Source organism: Schistocerca gregaria, chromosome 2 (assembly GCF_023897955.1).
Source record: "Schistocerca gregaria isolate iqSchGreg1 chromosome 2, iqSchGreg1.2, whole genome shotgun sequence".
Taxonomy (NCBI): domain Eukaryota; kingdom Metazoa; phylum Arthropoda; class Insecta; order Orthoptera; family Acrididae; genus Schistocerca; species Schistocerca gregaria.
This window is the reverse complement of record NC_064921.1, coordinates 282,116,925-282,136,452: the sequence shown is the minus strand read 5'-3', so window position 1 is coordinate 282,136,452 and position 19,528 is coordinate 282,116,925. Positions and strand designations below refer to the sequence as shown.

Here is a 19,528-nt window from a genome sequence, read left to right as displayed (position 1 = left end):
ATCGAGCGTAAGGACGCGTACGGCTACGGAGACAATCTCATGGACCCTGCATGTCAGCTGGGTACTGTTCAAGTTGGTGGGGGCTCTGCAATGGTGTAGGGCGTGTGCGTATGGAGTCATATGGGATCCCTGATATGTCTAGATGGCACTCTGACAGGTGACACGTATGTAAGCATCCTGTCTTGTCACCTGCATCCATTCATGTTCATTGTGCATTCCGACGAACTAGAGCAAATCCAACAGGACAATGCTTCCAGAATGGCTTCAGGGTGGCCCCACGAACACTTCTGAGTTTAAACACTTCCGCTGGCTACCATACTCCCCAGACACGAACATTGTTGAGCATATCCGGGATGCCTTAGAACGTGTTGTTCAGAAGAGATCTCCACCCCCACGCACTCTTACGGATTTACGGACATCCCTGCAGGATCCGCGGTGCCAATTCCCTCCGGTACTACTTCAGACATTACTCAAGTCCATACCACGTCGTGTTGCGGCACTTCTGCGTGCTCGATAGGGCCCTACACGGTACGAGGCAGGTGTACCAGTTTCTTTGGCTCTTCAGTGTATATGGAACACACAACATTCCTCTCTCCAGTTGACTTACGTGCCATGCACTACTTACATCGTGCCAGTTACATGAATGTGGCGATATTCACTTCCTTAACATTATTCTCTGAATAATTTTATTCGTGGGATAATGTACAGTTGAACCACAATAAAGTATTAACATAAATATTTGACTATTATTACAAACTACTTTAATGAATTCCTTGACTCGTTCCACCAAAGCGCTGCTAATGGCTCTTACCACGTGGAATGTGGATGAGAAGTGCATTTTAACGGGGTGAATCAAACTTCTGTATGAATGACGACAAGCCAAAAATCGAAGAGCGTGACTTGTACGCGGTCTTTCATATTGGCACTAGTCTTACCAGTTCTCCGACGAAATGTATTTAAACTATATATTAAAAGTATACATAGTGTTTAAAGTATATATTAAAAGTATACATCGTGTTTCAGCATTTAGGACTGTGTCTGCACTGGTTGCGCGACGTTATCTAGTGGCCGGTTGTGAACCACTAGAGCCACTGTTCTTCAGCGCTCGCTTAGAAACTCGGAATGTGCCTGAGGAGAATTCGACAGCCGCACGCGGGATCTTGTTTTCACATCCTTGCAGGCTTTCCGTATTTGAAAAATAGCTTAGCTCATCGCAGTAGGATCACTGACTATCAACGTCAGAAACACACTTCGAAGCACCACCTCTGACAGTGACGGCTCAAGACTCGCCTTCTACACGCTGCGAGGGCTTACGGCCGATCCCCTATCGTCTTCACGAGCTCCAAGCAGCTCCACTAAATCATTTTTAACATTCAGCCCTCTCAGGAAATCAGCCTCGGGGACAGAATTTAGGCATTTCCACTCTTCAATAGGGACTGGCTTCCTATGAGGGCTTTTCAAAATTAGTAAGCCCCGGCCATCCCGGGAAAATCACTCTCCTTTGAAACCAACATAGAAGGCGCCGCTGACCACAACCCAATTACAAGGAACATGGAGTGATCGGCGCTGAACAAAACCTAGTCCCTCAGATACTGGAAACTGTGGGGAAGTTGATGTGTGGCGCACGCGCTGTAGTCTTAGTATCTGATGTTCTATTGGAGGGATACGACACAGCCCCTTAGCAGACAGCACTGTGGTTACTTAGAAAACTGCTTGAAACTACTCTGGTATTCAGGGTAATGGGCATTTCCAGACATTATGAGATGTGCAGTAGAGGACTTGCGTTAACGTCGTTGAGTGTTACTCATCAAATGTGGACGGTCCAAACGTACTGACATGAGTTGCAAACGTTCAATGTCAAGTTCAGACCATCTACGACTTGGCAATGTGGCTAAGAACCCAGCAGTTAACTTGCTTGAACTAAAACCGGTGAGCCTGAGGGCACTTAGAGGTCTCCAGTCGGTAGGTCTAACCAATTGCTATCTGCAGCTTTCCATGGGGTACATTACCGACACGATGGTCACCGTCTGAATACCGTGGCTGAGTGGTCAGTAAGGTGACACCACCACTAAGCGGGCTCCAGGGACATTGATCGCAAGATACGACTTCGCCATCCTGTGGCAGAGGGTGCTCCTCTTTGGAGGGTCCATCCCCCAGGAAGGGGGTAATTTTTCTGAGACCATACCCAGTGACAGTGTGAGGGGTTAGGCTGTAGAGCTTCCCACGCCCAGTGCCTAATGAGTTCCACAACAGCCTAGCGACGAACCATTGCATGTGGCGAGGAAAGGTGTCTTAGAAAAAAAGAGGATTATCCAATGAGTTGCTGTGGTAGTCACCGCATTAATGGATTAGGAAACCGTACCATAACTCCTGACGAAGAATCTACTGCCTTCACGACTGCATTAAAAGGTTCGGGCATGGATGTGTGTGCTGTCCTTAGGTTAGTTAGGTTTAAGTAGTTCTAAGTTCTAGGGGACTGATGACCTCAGAAGTTGAGTCCCATAGTGCTCAGAAGCATTTGAACCATTTTGAACTAAGAGGTTCCATGTTTTCATCTCCCTCTATTTTGACGAGAGCTCTTGCTATTAACTAAGCGGAAGTCATTATTTTTTCCCTCAGGTCAGGGTCGCGTGAACCAGCTGGGCGGGGTGTTCATCAACGGGCGGCCGCTGCCCAACCACATCCGGCTGAAGATCGTCGAGATGGCGGCGGCCGGCGTGCGGCCGTGCGTCATCTCCCGCCAGCTGCGAGTGTCTCACGGCTGCGTCTCCAAGATCCTCAACCGCTACCAGGAGACCGGCTCCATACGGCCCGGCGTCATCGGCGGCTCCAAGCCGCGCGTCGCCACGCCGGAGATCGAGGCGCGCATTGAAGAGTACAAGAAGGCGAACCCGGGTATCTTCAGTTGGGAGATCCGCGACCGCCTCATAAAGGTAAGGACCACCTGTCACTGAGGAATAAGGACGCATGTGACTCAGTATCAGTCAGTTGCTGACATTTACAGCAAAATGCTAATGCCAGAATGTTATATGTGGTTTTGAAACAAGGAACGAAGATTAGGATTTAATGTTCCATCAATTATGAAGTCATTAAAGACAGACCTTGGTTTCGAAAAAAGAACGAGAAATGTAATGGGAGTGAGGTCATTCCAATAGTGACACATTGTCACCTACTTACCACATTCCCTACATTATTAAAATCGTGTTTCTGGATCATCAATTCTATTTTCATCTAACGATAAAAGTACTGGCTGAGTTTCGAAGAGATGTTGAATCGTAATAAAGACTGTAGGAGTCTCACTCATATAACGTAATAAGAGGAGACAGACAGGAAAGTGAGCCAGATACAGACATCCACGTAATTATTCATACAGGAAAGTGAGCCAAATACAGACATCCACATAATTATTCAACCTGTACACTGAGAAACCTAGGTGTGGCTTTAATGCGACTGTTGTGTTAATTCCCCATCACCGTCACAAAAACAGAATACACAAACAGTTAAGCTCAGAACGACTCTCAAAGCAATGTTCGTGTGATTCATTGATATATGGTGCTGCAATTATTCCTCCCCTAGACTGAGGTGACGAAATGGCGTCATGAAGAACAAACATACCAAAAAAGGCTGCCAAAAACTACAGAATAACACCAAGAAGACTATGTCATCATGTAGACTGACAAATTGTTTGGTTACATCCAGTGTAGTCTCAAAGACATTGATTGAGCAACAAATGAAGACACATTGCAGTGAGTTAATAATAACAAATCTGTTACATAAATAAAGCACAGTGTATGACTGGGATCTTCTCCTAGGCCAACATATCGAGTTCTTCCAAATTTGGCACCAAAACAACAGGCCTCACGAGTATCAGCACTGTGGAGTTTATAACCTCTCAGATCCAATATTACCAGAGATACAGCGGGAAATGTGTTATTTTTTCAGCCCCTGACATCTAGGCAACCTTGAGTGACAAGCATATTGTGTGGCAGGACAGCCTACTTGTCAGGGACATGAAACAGTTTTTTGGACCACAACATGTATGTAGGCTGCCCTGTATGACAGGCATGTTGTGTTGGAGTAGTACCAGCCTGTTTTGGCAATCTGCTTTTCTTGGCAGCTTATATTTCAGGGACACATAATTGGATTTCAAGTCATTTGTGTGTATCATACCCTGCAGGACAGGTGTGTTGTGGGACTAGTATAGGTTGCAGGCAGTGGATGTGCAAATGAGCAGGGCTGGGGACAGGTTGAGATGGATAGACACAGGGATGGGAAGTGCAAAGGGAGAAGGAAATGGACAGATAGAGGTAGGAGGGGAAGATGGTGGGAATGTAGAGTAGTAGTGGGCAGCTGGAAAAGGAAGATGAAAGGTGGAAATGGAAAGAGAGAGGGGGGGGGGAGGATATAGTCAGAGGGAGAAAAAGGAAAATGTTGTCAGAGAGAGGGCCTGAATGAAATGGACAAAGAGAGGGGGAGGATGAAGTGAAAGAGAGAGTGGGGAGGAGGAGACAGATAGTGTTGGGAGGATGTGGTGTCTAGGCAGTGGGAGGATGAGGTGGATACAGAGAGGGGAAGGAGGTGGTGTGCTCAATATATGTGTCAAACGCACATGCATGTGAAGCCAAGGGGAAAAGGCAAGTATCCAATAAAGAAGATAACTGCGAAGAGAAAAAGTGGTAGGGCTTACATTACGATATGTATCATTGCTGGAAACTTTAGCTTAAAGAATGGTGTAAAGAAAGACTCACAGGCTCAAGCCTAGATGTTTGAAAAGTATTTCATTGATGGAAGAGGTTGAGCAGTTATGTTGAAATGAAGAGGATAGCTCACATACAACAGGAATGAAACCAGCATCAAACCAGCTGTACGATTGTTACATCGACTACGATTTGTGTTGGTATAATAAACAACCAGTAGCTTTTTGCGAATCTCTGATACGATATATTTTCTATACCGTTAACTAGTTTTGAGCCACTGCGCTCTAATTATTAGATAGAAGGATTACAGGAACGTTATATTCTGGATCTTTGCAGCTAAACGCTCATACACAGTATTTTGCTCCAATTGGCTCCACAATCGTTCACAGTAAGCAAACGCTGAATGTGGGTAAGTTTATTTACTGGGAATGAGTGTGTGTGTGTGTGTGTGTGTGTGTGTGTGTGTGTGTGTGTGTGTGTGTGTGAGTGTGTGTGTACACCTGTAAAATGCACCTTATCAGAACGAACATGTCATAGAAACCATCAGGTGGTATATCATGATGGCTATAGTGTGGAGCTGCACATGGTCCAGAATATAATATTCCTTTGTGTCATTGCGGGCCTGCAGTGGGTTGAAATCTAGTTGATGGTACTGATGCTTGTTGATCGTTACACCCACATAAATCGTCAATCTTAAGGATGTCCGCCTGCTTAGCTAGGTGGTTACATGCTTGCCTCCCGTGCAGCAGGCCCGGGTTCGATTCTTGACTGGGTTGGGTATTTTCTCCGCTCGTGGACTGGGTGTTGTGTTGTCGTCATCATCATTTCATTCTCAGCACCGGCACGCAAGTTACCCAATGTGGCGTCGACTGAAAGAAGACTTTCACTCGGCGGCATAATTTCCCCGGATGGGGCCTCCCGGCCAACAATGCCATTCGCTCATTTCATTTTATTTCATTTCTATGTGTGAAGATGGTATCTGTTCTTTCGGACATGCTTGCAGATAGTTACATTGACATCCGACAATGTCGTACGTACATATACATACTCTACAAACCACCACATAGTGCATGGCAGGGGGTATCTTCTACCACTTTTAGTCACTCTCCTTACTTTTTCACTCGTAAATGAAGCGAGGGAAAAACGATATCTTTATTGGTCCATACGAGCCCTAACTTATCTTCGCGTTTCTTATGCAAAATGAACGTCGGCTGTAGTAGAACGTTTCTGTAATAAACCGCAAATATCGGTTCTCTAAATCTTCTCAAATAGTGGTTGCAGTAACGCTCTATATACGGTTTCCTTTACGGATGAGCTACACTTTCCTAAAATTCTCCCAGTAAACCGAAATCGATCATTTGCGTTCCCTATTGCCAACCTCATGTATTCGTTCCACTTTATATCTTCTGTGGGCTTCACTTTTTTTGTCGTCCGGAGTATTTTTTTCGAAGTTCTACTACTTCTCAGTTGAACAATAGATTAAATTTTTTATCCATGTTAGATTTGGGGTCACATCAGTTTTTACCAACGTATTCAAACAAAGCTAGTTCAGATGTACACGGTCAGTTCTACGAAGGCTACTCGGAAAGTAAGGTCCGACCGCTAGCGAAATGCAAAGTACAGTGAAAATAAAAAATGTTTTATTTGCAACAGTTAGCTATACCTTCCAGCTTTTTCTCGACACAACCGCTGCTCCGACTTAGACATCCGTCGAGGAGTTGTACTAATTTTACAATACCCTCGTCACAGAAGGTTGCGTGTCCCGACATGTATGTACGCTGGGACGCAGCTCTGTGGCAACTTGTTGTCTTCATAGCCAGCAGTTCATTTGAGCAGAGGTGAAGATCAGAGGCAGCCAAGTCCGGGCTGTGCGTTGTGTTATCAAACAAGGGCCATCGACAATTCAACAGGAGCGTCCTCATTGTTTTCCTGCAGTGTGTGACCGAGAACTGTCGTAAAGAAGGAAGTGCTTGACAGTTACGTTATGTGGGGCTGCACGAAATCAGGCTAAATCTCTCTGCAACTACCCACATACTGTTTCCTAGGCGTCTTTAAACTTTCACTGTGCTCTCATAGGTGTGGCGAGCGATGTGACTCTTTCAATGGGCATACTAGAGACTGCCCAATCCGTTCGTGCAAAGCTTCATCGGATTTTCAGTACGCTTTCCATTTCACGACCGGTCGTTGCTTACTTTCCGAATAGCCGTGCACTTTTAAAATTAAGTCGAACAACCCCGTTTTCTTATACCTTCCTCCTTAAATTATGGCCTTTGCTGTTATAGATAAACCTACCGGCTGCAACAGGACGAAGTGAAATTTGGCTTTTTTTTTTAAAAAAAAAAAAAGAATCGATCTTAGGTGCGACATGGTGGAGTGTTAACTATACGGCCCGCTGCCGCACGCACTGCAGATTCGCGGGTACAGGCACCGGTGCAGTACGCCTGCGGGCGGCGCAGCGCAGCCTGCGTTATTAGGTTCCACTCGACGCCGCCTCCGCCGCGGCGGCATTGTGTGTAGGCGGCAGTTCTGTGGTGAGGGGTAGGGGGACGCGGGACGGGCCCGCCGCATTCCCAGAGTTCCCGGCTCGTGCCCGAGGCTGAAAAGCAATCACCGCTAAGTGACGAAAGGCCATTGTACGCTCGCTGCCAATCATAATACTCTAAAAAGGTTTCACAGCGCGGCCGCCGCCTGCCGCTGCGGATTAAATACCACACTGACGACTGAATAGCTGCTCCCTCCTCCCGCCCTATCCTTCTGAGCTTTTCAGGCGATACCTTTTTACCCGCCACCCCAACCAAATAGACACTGTGGCTGATTCTCTAAACGACACGCGACCTGGGCCGATGATTGTCGCGCACTATTTTTGATCATATACAGAGTGCTTCAAATAGAATCTTTCAATTTGACGAGACTATACAGGATGTTTGGAAATTCGCGTTCGGAACTGCTAAGACTCGTAGGGGGGGAGTGAGTACATAAATTCTGAATAGGAATCCATCTTCAGCAACTTACCGTTTCTGTTCTACAACGGTTTCTATTCAAATGTTTAAGTAACTCATTCACTTCTGCTTTAGGAAATGAATTAGGCATGACGCAGTACAGTTTCAGGTAACAACTGGACAGGAAACATAATGAAGCATCCGTTTATCACTTGGGTACATTTTTTTGTACACTACTGACCATTATAATTGCTATATCAAGAAGAAATGCAGATGGTAAACCGGTATTCATTGGACAAATACATTATACTAGAACTGACATGTGATTACATTTTCATGCAATTTGGGTGCATAGATCTTGAGAAATCAGTACCCAGAATAACCACCTCTGGCCGTAATAACGGCCTTGACACGCCTGGTATTGAGTCAAACCGAGCTTAGATGGCGTGTAAAGGTACAGCTGCCCATGCAGCTTCAGCACGACACCACAATTCATCAAGAGTAGTGACTGGCGTATTGTGACGAGCCAGTTTCTCGGCCACCATTGATCAGACGTTTTCAGTTGGTGAGAGACCTGGAAAACGTGCTGGACAAGGCAGCAGTCGAACATTTTCTGTATCCAGAAAGGCCCGTACAGGACACGCAACATGTGGTCGTGCATTATCCTGCTGAAATGTAGTGTTTCGCACGGATCGAATGAAGGGTAGAGCCACGGGTCGTAACACATGTGAAATGTAACGTCCACTATTCAAAGTGTCGTCAATGCTAACAAGAAGTGACTGAGACGCGTAACCAATGGCACCCCATACCATTACGTCGGGTGATACGTCAGTATGGCGATGACGAGTACACGCTTCGAATACACGCTTCCAAAACAGAACCAGGATTCATCCGAGAAAATGACGTTTTGCCATTCGTGCACCGAGGTTCGTCGTTGAGTACACCATCGCAGGCGTTCCTTTCTGTGATGCAGCGTTAAGGGTAACCACAGCCATGGTCTCCAAGCTGATAGTCCATGCTGCTGTAAACGTTGTCGAACTGATCGTTCAGATGGTTGTTGTCTTGCAAACGTCCCCATCTGTTGACTCAGGGATCGAGACGTGGCTGCACGATACGCTACAGCCATGCGGATAAGATGCCTGGCATCTCGACTGCTAATGATAGGAGGCAGTTGGGATCCAACACGGCGTTCCATATTACCCTCCTGAACCCACCGATTCCATGTTCTGCTAACAGTCATTGGATCTCAACCAACGCGAGCAGCAATGTCGCGATACGATAAACTGCAATAACGATAGGCTACAATCCGACCTTTATCAAAGTCGGAAACGTGATGGTACAACAAAGTTTCTCCAGTCAACGCCAGTCAATTGCTGTTTGTGTATGAGAAATCGGTTAGAAACTTTCCTCATGTCAGCACGTTGTAGGAGTCGTCACCGGCGCCAACCTTGTATGAATGCTCTGAAAAGCTAATCATTTGCATATCACAGCATCTTCTTCCTGTCGGTTAAATTTCGCGTCTGTAGCACGTCATCTTCGTGGTGTAGCAATTTAAATGGCCAGTGGTGTATTAACACTTAAAAGAGTGCGTATTTACATTATTCGAAAACAAAAAAGAACCTAGCATACTGTACGTACAGAACAGTACTGATGCATTATTACAACAGCGGCTCGATGTGGCAAGGACAAGAAGCATGTTCCGGTACACACACTCCTTCCCCGACGGCGTCTCTTCAATTTCTAGTCCAGCGGCCAGAACTCGTGCCAGCAGATCTTCCTCTATCTCTACAGGAGTCTCGTAAATTAAACTAGCATACGATGGTTCAAATGGTTCAAATGGCTCTGAGCACTATGGGACTCAACTGCTGTGGTCATTAGCCCCCTACAACTTAGAACTACTTAAATCTAACTAACCTAAGGACATCACACACATCCATGCCCGAGGCAGGATTCGAACCTGCGACCGTAGCAGTCGCACCTTGCATACGATCTCACAAGAATTAGTCCATAGGAATTTAATGCAGCGATCGCGGCGGCCACGTGGTTGGACTACCTCGGCCTATCTATCTTTCACCATGTCGTGTGTTGTCTCCGAACGTGAGAAGTGAGGTGTTCAGCATCATGCTGAAACCACATTTGCTGACGGACGGACATTCAGTGGAACAGCTCCCAAAACAGTTTCCAATACGTTTTATAGGAATATCTAATATTCAGAACCAGTTAGCTGGAAGGAGGTACGGCGCAATCACATCACCGTCCAAAATACTTACCCACAAGTTAATATCAAACTGGTGCTGAAATCCCTGAACATGCATCTGCCCAGGCTTGGTTGTTTCGCGAATTCAGAACACAGCTGCTAGTCAACTTATATTAATCTGTGAACAGAACTCAATGTGGAAACAAGGGTGAGTCCATGCAGCGGTGCAGGAACCACGTGCAGTAGGCAACGCGTTGTGGAAAATCGGTTGAACTCATATCGTGTCTCCTTTCTAAGTGGTACGGATGTAATGTTGTTCCTCACGCAGAACGTCCCAGGCGATACTGTGGCTAACACCCATTACCCGCACATTTGCTCGAGTACTTGTTGACGGGTTCTCTTCAACCCGATGCAGTTCATCATCTTAAAGTAGGAGTGGGCAGCGTTGCCGTGAAGCATCGCAATCCTGCCTCCTCACGGTGAAGGTACCTGTTCCTCGGAGCCGCTGCGTAACTTGGGCAAAAAGTGATATGTTGCGGATAGGGTTCGTGATACAGCCGCCTAGCAGCTCTTCTCTTTCCTCAGCTTCGCCATACACAAGCAGCGTGTCTGCGTATTCCGAAAACGTGTACCGAGATATGTTTACTGTACCGGAGACGCACAGGCATTGAATAGGTCTCACAGTAAGGCAGACGTTAAGTGACATCAGGTGACCGTCTGACGTAGTAAACGTCATCCTCTCTACCTTATGGCATACCAGCAAAAGCACTTCTGACACTTTTATCTTTCCTTCGGCTGACGTGAACGCGTCACACATCTGAATTGAAATCGTCGTAGAATGGAAACGGTAGGTTTCCGGACAAGGCTTTCCGTCCAGATTTTATGAACTCATTCCCTACTATGAGACCTAGAAGTTTGTAACGGGAATTTCCGAACACTCTGTATCTTCTGCATGAATGAAGACAGAAACCCAAGTAAATTTTAACTTAAGCACCGGGAAAAACTGTTTACCTTGATGACTGTTGGTTCCTGTTTCATGTGGTTGACGGTAGGATCTGCTTGGGTGCAGTTGACTCGGTTGCTCACTTGCCCAGTCATTAACAATGAACGTCGAGTTGAGGTGACTAGGTTTAAGTTCAGATGAAACGCGCAATTGTTAACGATAACGGGCGGTCGAATTTCATGGGGGTTCAGATGACAAGCGGTAGACCGCGTTAGTCGCTATAATTTCTCGCAGTCTTTTCTGGTTTGTTGTCCAGTGGTGGAACTACAGTATTCGTATAAAATTGGAAAATCGACTATATCTGGGACATTCAAGTATGCAAAGTTATGTGGATGGAATTGAAAGAGATGTGAGGAAAAATGAAATGAAGGGGTCGGAGATATATAATCGTAAGCCACATTCAACTAGTTTTGAGATACAGCGACTTTAAAGTTTCATGGAAGTATAATTATGTTGAATACTAAATAGACACTTTTTTTGCTTTTAATTATACTTTAATACATTGCAAACCTTGTGTAAAATACAGGATCTCCTTTCTGTTATGTAATATTAATTTGAGTCATTTTAGTTATGATGTGGTCGAAAATGGCTTATGGCTGTGTGTCCCTGAAAATAATTTAGAACATAAAATATGTTTTTAAGGTTTTATTTTGAAAATTATATAACAACTAGTAATTTTTAATAATTTTTGTACTTTCACAGACACACATACATAACAGATAAGTCAGTCTAATACTTTTTTTTCACTGTAAATGTGAAATCAAATAAGTTCTTCTACATCATCAATGTTCACATTATTTCAGGCACATGACCCAAAAAAGCTTTGATATGATGCAGGTATGTATGCCATAAGAGACAATATGTCATCAGTCTTTTTTTGATTAACTTGAAGTGGCTTTCTATATTTTATTTGCAACTGTAGTCGATCTGGTTCAGCAGGTCCTCCTTTCCTCTTGCTACATAGATCCACTGATGTGAAGGTTCCTATATCTGAGTTGCAGTGCTTCACACTTAGCGTGAAGGAATCTTCATACTCAAACTTAAATTGAGTCGCTTCACTAAAACGAATGGAATCTCCAGATCTGAATAGAGTGGCTATCGAGATTAATGACTTCAGATCGCGCAAGCTTCTGAAGTCTTGTCTGTGCATTTTCGTCACTATGAAATTTTTGGACTAGCAGATTTGACTACTCCTGCCCATTCATCTGGCGTGTATACTATTGAACGTCTGTTTCTCGCATATATTTCAATGCGACCAAAATAAAGATTGCAAGGAAGTTAGTATGACTTACCACGGGAAAATAATGCTGCACAGATTCAAATCTTTTGGGGGCAACGAGAGTCCTTTCCAGGGCATTAAAGACCAATTGCTTGCCTGGACCTTACAGTTATCTGTGATTATGTGGAGATTTTGGCTTGAGTCTTAGTTATCTCGAAATAGTGTAATAAACAACTTCGTCTGAACACCTCCCTCCGTTCTTCTCACTCCACATAAACATGTATCCTTTATTTGACCCACAATCGTGAATACCGTAGTTATACGTTCATTTATCTTGTAGAAAGCTGGGCCAACTGTTAGTTTTGGAGTGCGAAACGTTTGTTGCACGTCCATTGCCATTACGTGGTGCTCTTTAACTTTCTCTATAGCCAGAGAAGTTACAGAAATGATCGTATTTTTCCCGCTATCAGCCTTCCTTAGATGCAACTCGTGTTATTTTTCCTTTGTGTAATTTCTTCTGCACATAATTCTGGGTTACTCGTTGCTCTGAGGAAGGCATCACATGTTGAGCAGGTGTTGCTTTTCGGCAGTTTGAAGCCTATGTTAAATTCGGACACAAAAATTGCCCTGAATTTGCTTTTTGATAAAGTAGGGACACCCTTTTCCTCGCAGTATTCGAGTATTTGCCCCGAAATAAGGCTGCAGTAGTGATATCACATCAAAAATATACTTTGTTAGGGTTCTGCTGCCTGCTATAGTGACTGTTACATTTTGGTATAGCATTGAGGAAGTCTCTGACACCTTGCATAGGTTTGTCTTGAAATTTATGTGGATGATTGCTATGTTTGCCTGAAAGAAAAGAGCAATGAGTTGATATATTACTTCGTCTTATTATTATACTTCAACATTATTTTATTTGGTTAAAAGGGATACTTTATAGTAAAATGTAATATACACACCTCTTACATCTTCTTTTGGAACTGCGCGACACAACTTCATTTGCTGTTGCAAATTCCTCACTCTTCTTGTGGGGTTCTGTAATCCATGAACCCTGAGGAAAGCTTCCTTGCAAATCATGACTTCCATTCCATTTACTTTCACATTGTATGTAAATGTCACAGCTCTAGATGAAATTTGCGTTGTAATTTGTTTTGGATAGCTGTGAAGAAAAGAAATGTGAAGCAGAACAAAGTAAAGTAAATTTGTGACAATTTGTCCATCTGTGTTTTAAAAAAGAGAAACGAACCTTCGCTTTTTTGGTACCATTTTCATACAACACATTAGTAAGTATTCTGGACATTAAAGTTCCCTACGTCCCAAAACGAGTGGAAAATATTTTCTTCTTCTCCAAGTAGTCTCGTATAGCAATTATTTGAAGAACTACAGGGAATTCTCAAAGATGCTGCCTGAACAGTCTTGTTGGTTTTAGAAGACACATACTGATGACGCGCGTTACGTCGACGTTTGGCCTTAATTTTTTTCCACTGATCAATATTAAGCTCTTTTTTTCTTGAAGAGCTTGGTTTCTGGGGTGATACTTCATTTGCTTTACTTATTTGAAGCTGTAATATGAATAGAAAAATATTCACAGAACTTCGCTGAGATATAATCACAAGCCATACGAATCATCATATGCCGCTGAAATGGCACTGATAACAAAAATATTGTTACAAGTTTGCAGCCATGAAAACTATGTTATTACCGCAATCCATGCTCATTAAAATTAGGCTCTAAAGGTTTCTCATTAACACAAAACATGACGATCAACTGTGAGAGCGATGTTACGAGAAACTGAACAATTATCACCAGTAAAACATATTTTTTTATACTTACCAAAATATCTTCTAAGCTAATACTGTTACTTGATGAAAACCAAGACACATCACAATCACTGTCAAAAGGATCAGAATCCTCATTTCACTACTGTCACTGCCATATACGCCTAGACTGTGCGAAGCACCTTCCGATGTACGTGAGCATTCAGCCAGTTTGACTATGTATCTTATGAAAAAGACACCAACTGGTAGAGTATAGAACTACACTACGTCATCACCTGCCACCTATTGGAGAAAGACAGAACTTCTTCAAGATGACGAGGGCATCGTTAAAAATGTCATAACGTAAATATGTCAATTTCGACAAAAGTGTGGCTCATGAATATATCTCTCCGACCCCTTCAAATATATCAAGTATTTGAACAATATGCAATGTTTCTTCATTGCATCGCAGAATATAAAATCCAGACCATTCTTCTGACCATTCACTTACGAACTTATTTCTTCTGTAGTGCCATCGGCGCTGACTGTCTCTTAGGTGGACATTCGCCCTTTTGGAAAAAGACAGCGATACAGGAATTTTCAGAGATTCCGTTCTATATAAAAAAACTCAATGGAAAATCTTAGAACATACCGAAACAGACCTTCAACAAAAAGCGACGACATGGCACATTTTACGTGATCGGAGTTGACGAAACACTTCGGCTGAAGAAAAATTTAATGAGATCATACTGGGGAACGCCTTTGACTTACGGAAAAAAGATATTTACATATTGGCTATATTTAGTACATAGCTATGTAAGTTTTCACAACGGAGGGCGCGAGGCTCAGCAGAATCGAACGCGCTCAAGTAGCGCACGCGCAACGCCAAGTGAATCCACCATTCATGTGCCGGAGGGGCCTTAAATACCAGAGCTCAGGGAGTTTTCGACAGTATCACCTGACGATGGCCAGAAGACTCTGCGCCGAAATATTGTGGCGGGAAGTTGCAAATATCCGGCAGTTTGCCGAAATTCTGTGGAACAGAACACTACTAATAGTGTAATCGAACATTACACATTGCATCTGTATTAACGGACGTTTTTTATATTTAGAGTTAGCTGGCATTCATCACACCAACTAGAAAAGTTGTCTAAGTCATATTGTATGCTCCTTCAGTCACTCAGCGACGACACCATCATCAGCAAACAACCGGTGACTGCTGCTTAATCAGTCCGCCAGATCATTTATGTATACAAAACATTTTTTGAAAACGCGCGTCATATTTCTGTCATGCCTGACAAAGCAACAAAAGACTTTTTGTGTTCTCCGTTTCAACAGCTGCAGCTCAACTGTGGGGCGCGATTTTAGTTGAGAGTATTGCATTTCAGATCAAACCGTTCGACGATGGCACAAACTGCTTCGGCAATCGTTATTTGACTATGAGGAATTGCACAGGACTCCTCTTCCTGCATGTAGAACCTGTCCAAAAAAGTTCCACATCTGATTCGCAAAACATACTTTTCGTACCAGCGGAGACAACCATTCCTTATGGTCTCTCTAGCGTTTTTTGGGCGACGTTTGTGTTTCAAACCATACATGAATTTATTAATTGAATAAAAATCCGCTAATTTGTCTTTTTTGTTTCACGACTAGTTTCGGAAGCTTAAAGCTCCATCAATTGGTGGCACCCGCAGTGAACAAGAGGAGCAAGATCTAACTAAGAAAAACTAAGGATATTCAGAAAACCAAGGTACAGCCTTGGAAAGCGGCATTATTCGCCTAATTAAAGTACATGAATGAGCGGTGATCGGGCTAGTCCAGCACGGGAGATCAAACCATCGCCAGGCAAAGCATGAGAGTGAAGTGAAGACCCTAAGGTAGAGAGTGGACTCCGAACAAAAAAATGAAAAGTAATGGTAAATAAGTAAGCGCATTCATGCAGGGAGCAGCCTTCGACAACCGTCGAGGAGCTGAATAATGCAACCTGTCAGCAAGCGACTAACGAACGGAACAGTGGGAAGGGGAAGCCTAGGATACCACCAAAATTGTAAGGAAAACAGGGGAGCCTGCTCACTCCGTTAGAATGTATGTGGCTCATAAGAGAGATAAGAGATAAAATTATAGAAAAAAGAAATAAATGTCATATACACATGAACATAAATGTTAAATATAAATGTCACTGTCATTTTGTACCTTAGGCGTAGTTCTTTTGAGCTAACTCCTCCTCCTCCTCCTCCTCCTACTGTTCACAGTGATGGCACCTCACGATAGTGCTTTAAGGTCGAATGAAGTCCGTGCAACGAAAACGACACATTACTTACAACAGAAGAGGATTTTTATTCCATTGATACGATCCTCGGTTTGCGGAAAGTTCGTCTGATCAAATATTTTCATGTAGTTTGTGCAAAACCTTCGTGATGGTCACAAAAAACGTGTACCGTTTTGTGAATTCGTTGAGGACATTGAGCTGAAAGTTAACAACATACTTTTACTTTTAGCGTCAAGTAATGATAATAACTTTGCTGGACTCAATGGCCGAGTGCAATTCTTTCAGTTGGGCACCACTTCGACGACTCGCGTGTCCTCAGTCTGTTCCAGGAAAGGGAACCTAGCCCTTAGAATAGAATCCAAAAGATACGTTACTCCTGGCAACTTGTCACGTCGTTGAGCTTAAAGATAGGCTGAAAATTTCCGTCGGGTGCCCGGTGTTCAATCCTGCGATCTCTCAGTTTCTAGGTGCTCTACTTACCTCTATCCCACCATGTCCGTGGGTCGAGTGATAAGACTAAGTTCTAGTTGAGCAGAAAAGTAGACCACCGCCATAGCAAGAAGGGGGACACAGCGACCATACACTGTTGTCAAGTACGCGAGAGACCATGCAAAACTTCATTTATATTGCACTGTTTACTGGTAAAGGAAAGGGCGGCTGCAGGAATCACGTACCCGTATATGGGTTTCTCCACGACTACGAGAAAGTGCTCAAAATGTAAGAACAGTTTTAATAATGAGCTGTCTCGACGATGAATTGGCAATAAGGAACGTACGGGTCTCACATTGCTCCGCTGACCTCCAAAGTTGTCTGGTCTCAAGATATGTGACTTTTTTCGTGAAAGACTGTTTTGTGCCTGCCGTTTCAAGAACTTCGGGTTAACTACGACTCCGCTCCACATGGCAACGGTAGTGAATGCAGTAACTCCAGACATTTCACCAAAGTATGCGTCCGGTGGAGAGTCGTTTAACGTTTGTTAAATATAAATGAAATCTTTGATGCCAACAGTAATTGTAAATGCATCTCAAGGTCGTATGCGGATCCATATAAAATATATGCCCTCTGAATGCAATGGACGGTCGGCACGTACTCGTGTTCGCTCTGTCGTCGCGTGGGTGTGCACCCATGTCCCTGTGGCGGCGAGTGGCGGCTCTGAGCTCTCTTACAGCGACCACACCTTCTTCTGTGGGCAATGGCCTTCATTTCATAGCCTTGGGCTAGTTGTTTTTCTATATCTACATCTACATGCACACTCCGCAATCCACCCGTGGCCTATGTAACCACATCCACATACCCGAAATGTACAGTATAGGGGGCAGCCAAATGAGAAAGAGACAGATGGAAAAAGTAAGATCTTTATTGCACTCTAAGACAAAATAAGAAGAAAAACGAAGCACCACGAAAGAACTATCCGAGTGAGACCGAAAGCGGTAGATGTGATGTACATGTACAGACAAACAAATGATTCCAGGTTCAGAAAAAATACTGAAGGGAAAGAGTTTCACAAACTGAGCAATCCAAAAATGTGATGGTTCATCTCTGGCCCTTGTGCAAGCAGATATTTGGCTTGCCATTGACAAAGTTGTTGGAGTCCTCCTGTGGGATTCGTGCCAAATTCTGCCCAATTGGCGCTTTAGACCGTCAAAATCCCGAGCTGTCCATAATGCCCCAAATGTTCTCAATGGGGAGAGACGATTCTGGCCAAGGCAGTGTTATGCACGCACGAAGACAAGCAGTAGAAACTCTCGCCGCGTGCGGACGAAAGGTAAGACCTTGCTGAAAAATAAGACCCGGATGGCTTGCCATGAACGGCAACAAAACGGCGCGTGGAAAATCGTCGACGAAGTGCTGTGCTGCAATGGTGCCGCAGTTGACAATCAAACAAGCTCAACTATGAAGAGAAATGGCACCCCAAACCACCATTCCTGGTTGTCAGAGCCGTATGAAGGGTGAGAATCAAGTTGAAATCCCAGCGCTGTCCAGGGATTCTCCAGACACGTCTTCGCTGATAATTGGGACACAATTCAAAGCGGGACTCATCACTGAATGCAATTCTAATGCAGTCGATGAGATTCCAGGCCGAAGACATGTTTGGATACGCCTCAGACACTGGTGGGGTACCAACCTCACTGTCACCCGCCGTACGGCCCGACAACCACGAGTAATGGTTTAGGGTTCCGTTCGTTTCCACAGAGAGACCCCTTTGGTTGTCATCCGCGGCACGCTTTCAGTACAGCAGTACTTCGACTATATTCTACGCTCCGTTTTGTTGCCCTTCGTGGCAAGCCATCGTGAGCTTACATTTCAGCAAGATAATGCTCTCCCGCACACGGCGAGAGTTTCTATTACTTCCAATAAAACAATACCAATCGCCGTTATTTAGGTTTTATTTTTAGGCTACCAGTTTAGACAATACGCTCTGTATTTTAATATGTACTTATTGCTCTGTTATAACCTTCACTGTATATATTTTAATTACGTAAATTAATATGCAACACTTGTATCTTTTAGACAATACGCTCTCTATTTTAATAAATACTTATTGCTCCGCTATAACCTACACTGTATAGGCCTGAAGATGACGTAGTGAATAGTCGAAACTGGTAGCCTAAAAAAAAACAACGAAAAACCTAACTAACGGCGATTGGTATTGTTTTCCTAGATATTGACCAGCCGCAAACCCATACTCCAGACAGAAGATGGAGTTACAGTCATTTCTACTACTTGTCTTTGTGCTTGCCAAACCCTAACTTGGCCAGTGAGGTCATCAGATGTTTCCCCAAGTGAGTAAGTATGGAGCATTATGGGTAAGGCCCTCCAACCAGCTCGGGATTTTGATGCTCTAACGAACCAGCTGCACAGAAGTTGGCACGCTATTCCTCAGGAGGGCATCCAACAACTCCAACAATCAATGCCAAGGCGAATAACTGCTTTTGTTATTGAGTTGCTCAGTTTATGAAGCTTTTTCTCTTGAATAAATCGTCCAGTTTTTCTGAAATGGTAATCAATTGTTTGACTGTCCAAGTACATCACATCTACCAATTTTTGTCCCATCCCGATAATTCCTTTGTGGTGCGTCGTTTCTTTCCTTAGAGTACATTTCAAAAGTAATCAACGTAGCTGTTATTACCTTTATTCTACAGTGAGACAAGACGTTCAACACTTTCATGGAAAAATGTTTGCTTTTGCCTACTGAACCTTGATTGCACCCAGGCGCACACTCTTTGCAGAAATCGGCCGGCCACGAATGTCTTTCTTCAGGACTCCAAAAATAAGAAAACTGCATGGGGAGAGATGAGGACTGTGTGGAGAATGTGTAAGGAATTTGCAGCGAAACTTTAGCAGCGTAGTCGAAATAATATCGTGTACGTGTTGGTGATCCTTATCCTGCAACAAAATGATGCCGTCCGTCAACATTCTTGGGGGTTTGGACATCATCGCTTCAGT

General features: G+C 43.9%; 1 protein-coding gene across 3 annotated transcripts in view; it reads left to right on the top strand.

Moving 5' to 3' along the window:
* The window catches only part of LOC126336123 (protein gooseberry-neuro-like), a 364,226-nt gene that overhangs the window by 133,966 nt on the left and 210,732 nt on the right, over positions 1-19,528 (top strand). For all 3 annotated transcript variants that reach the window (XM_049999612.1, XM_049999611.1, XM_049999613.1), the window contains exon 2: positions 2,620-2,933. In XM_049999612.1, coding sequence (XP_049855569.1) covers positions 2,620-2,933 — 314 coding nt within the window. The remainder of the gene's footprint in view (positions 1-2,619; positions 2,934-19,528) is intronic.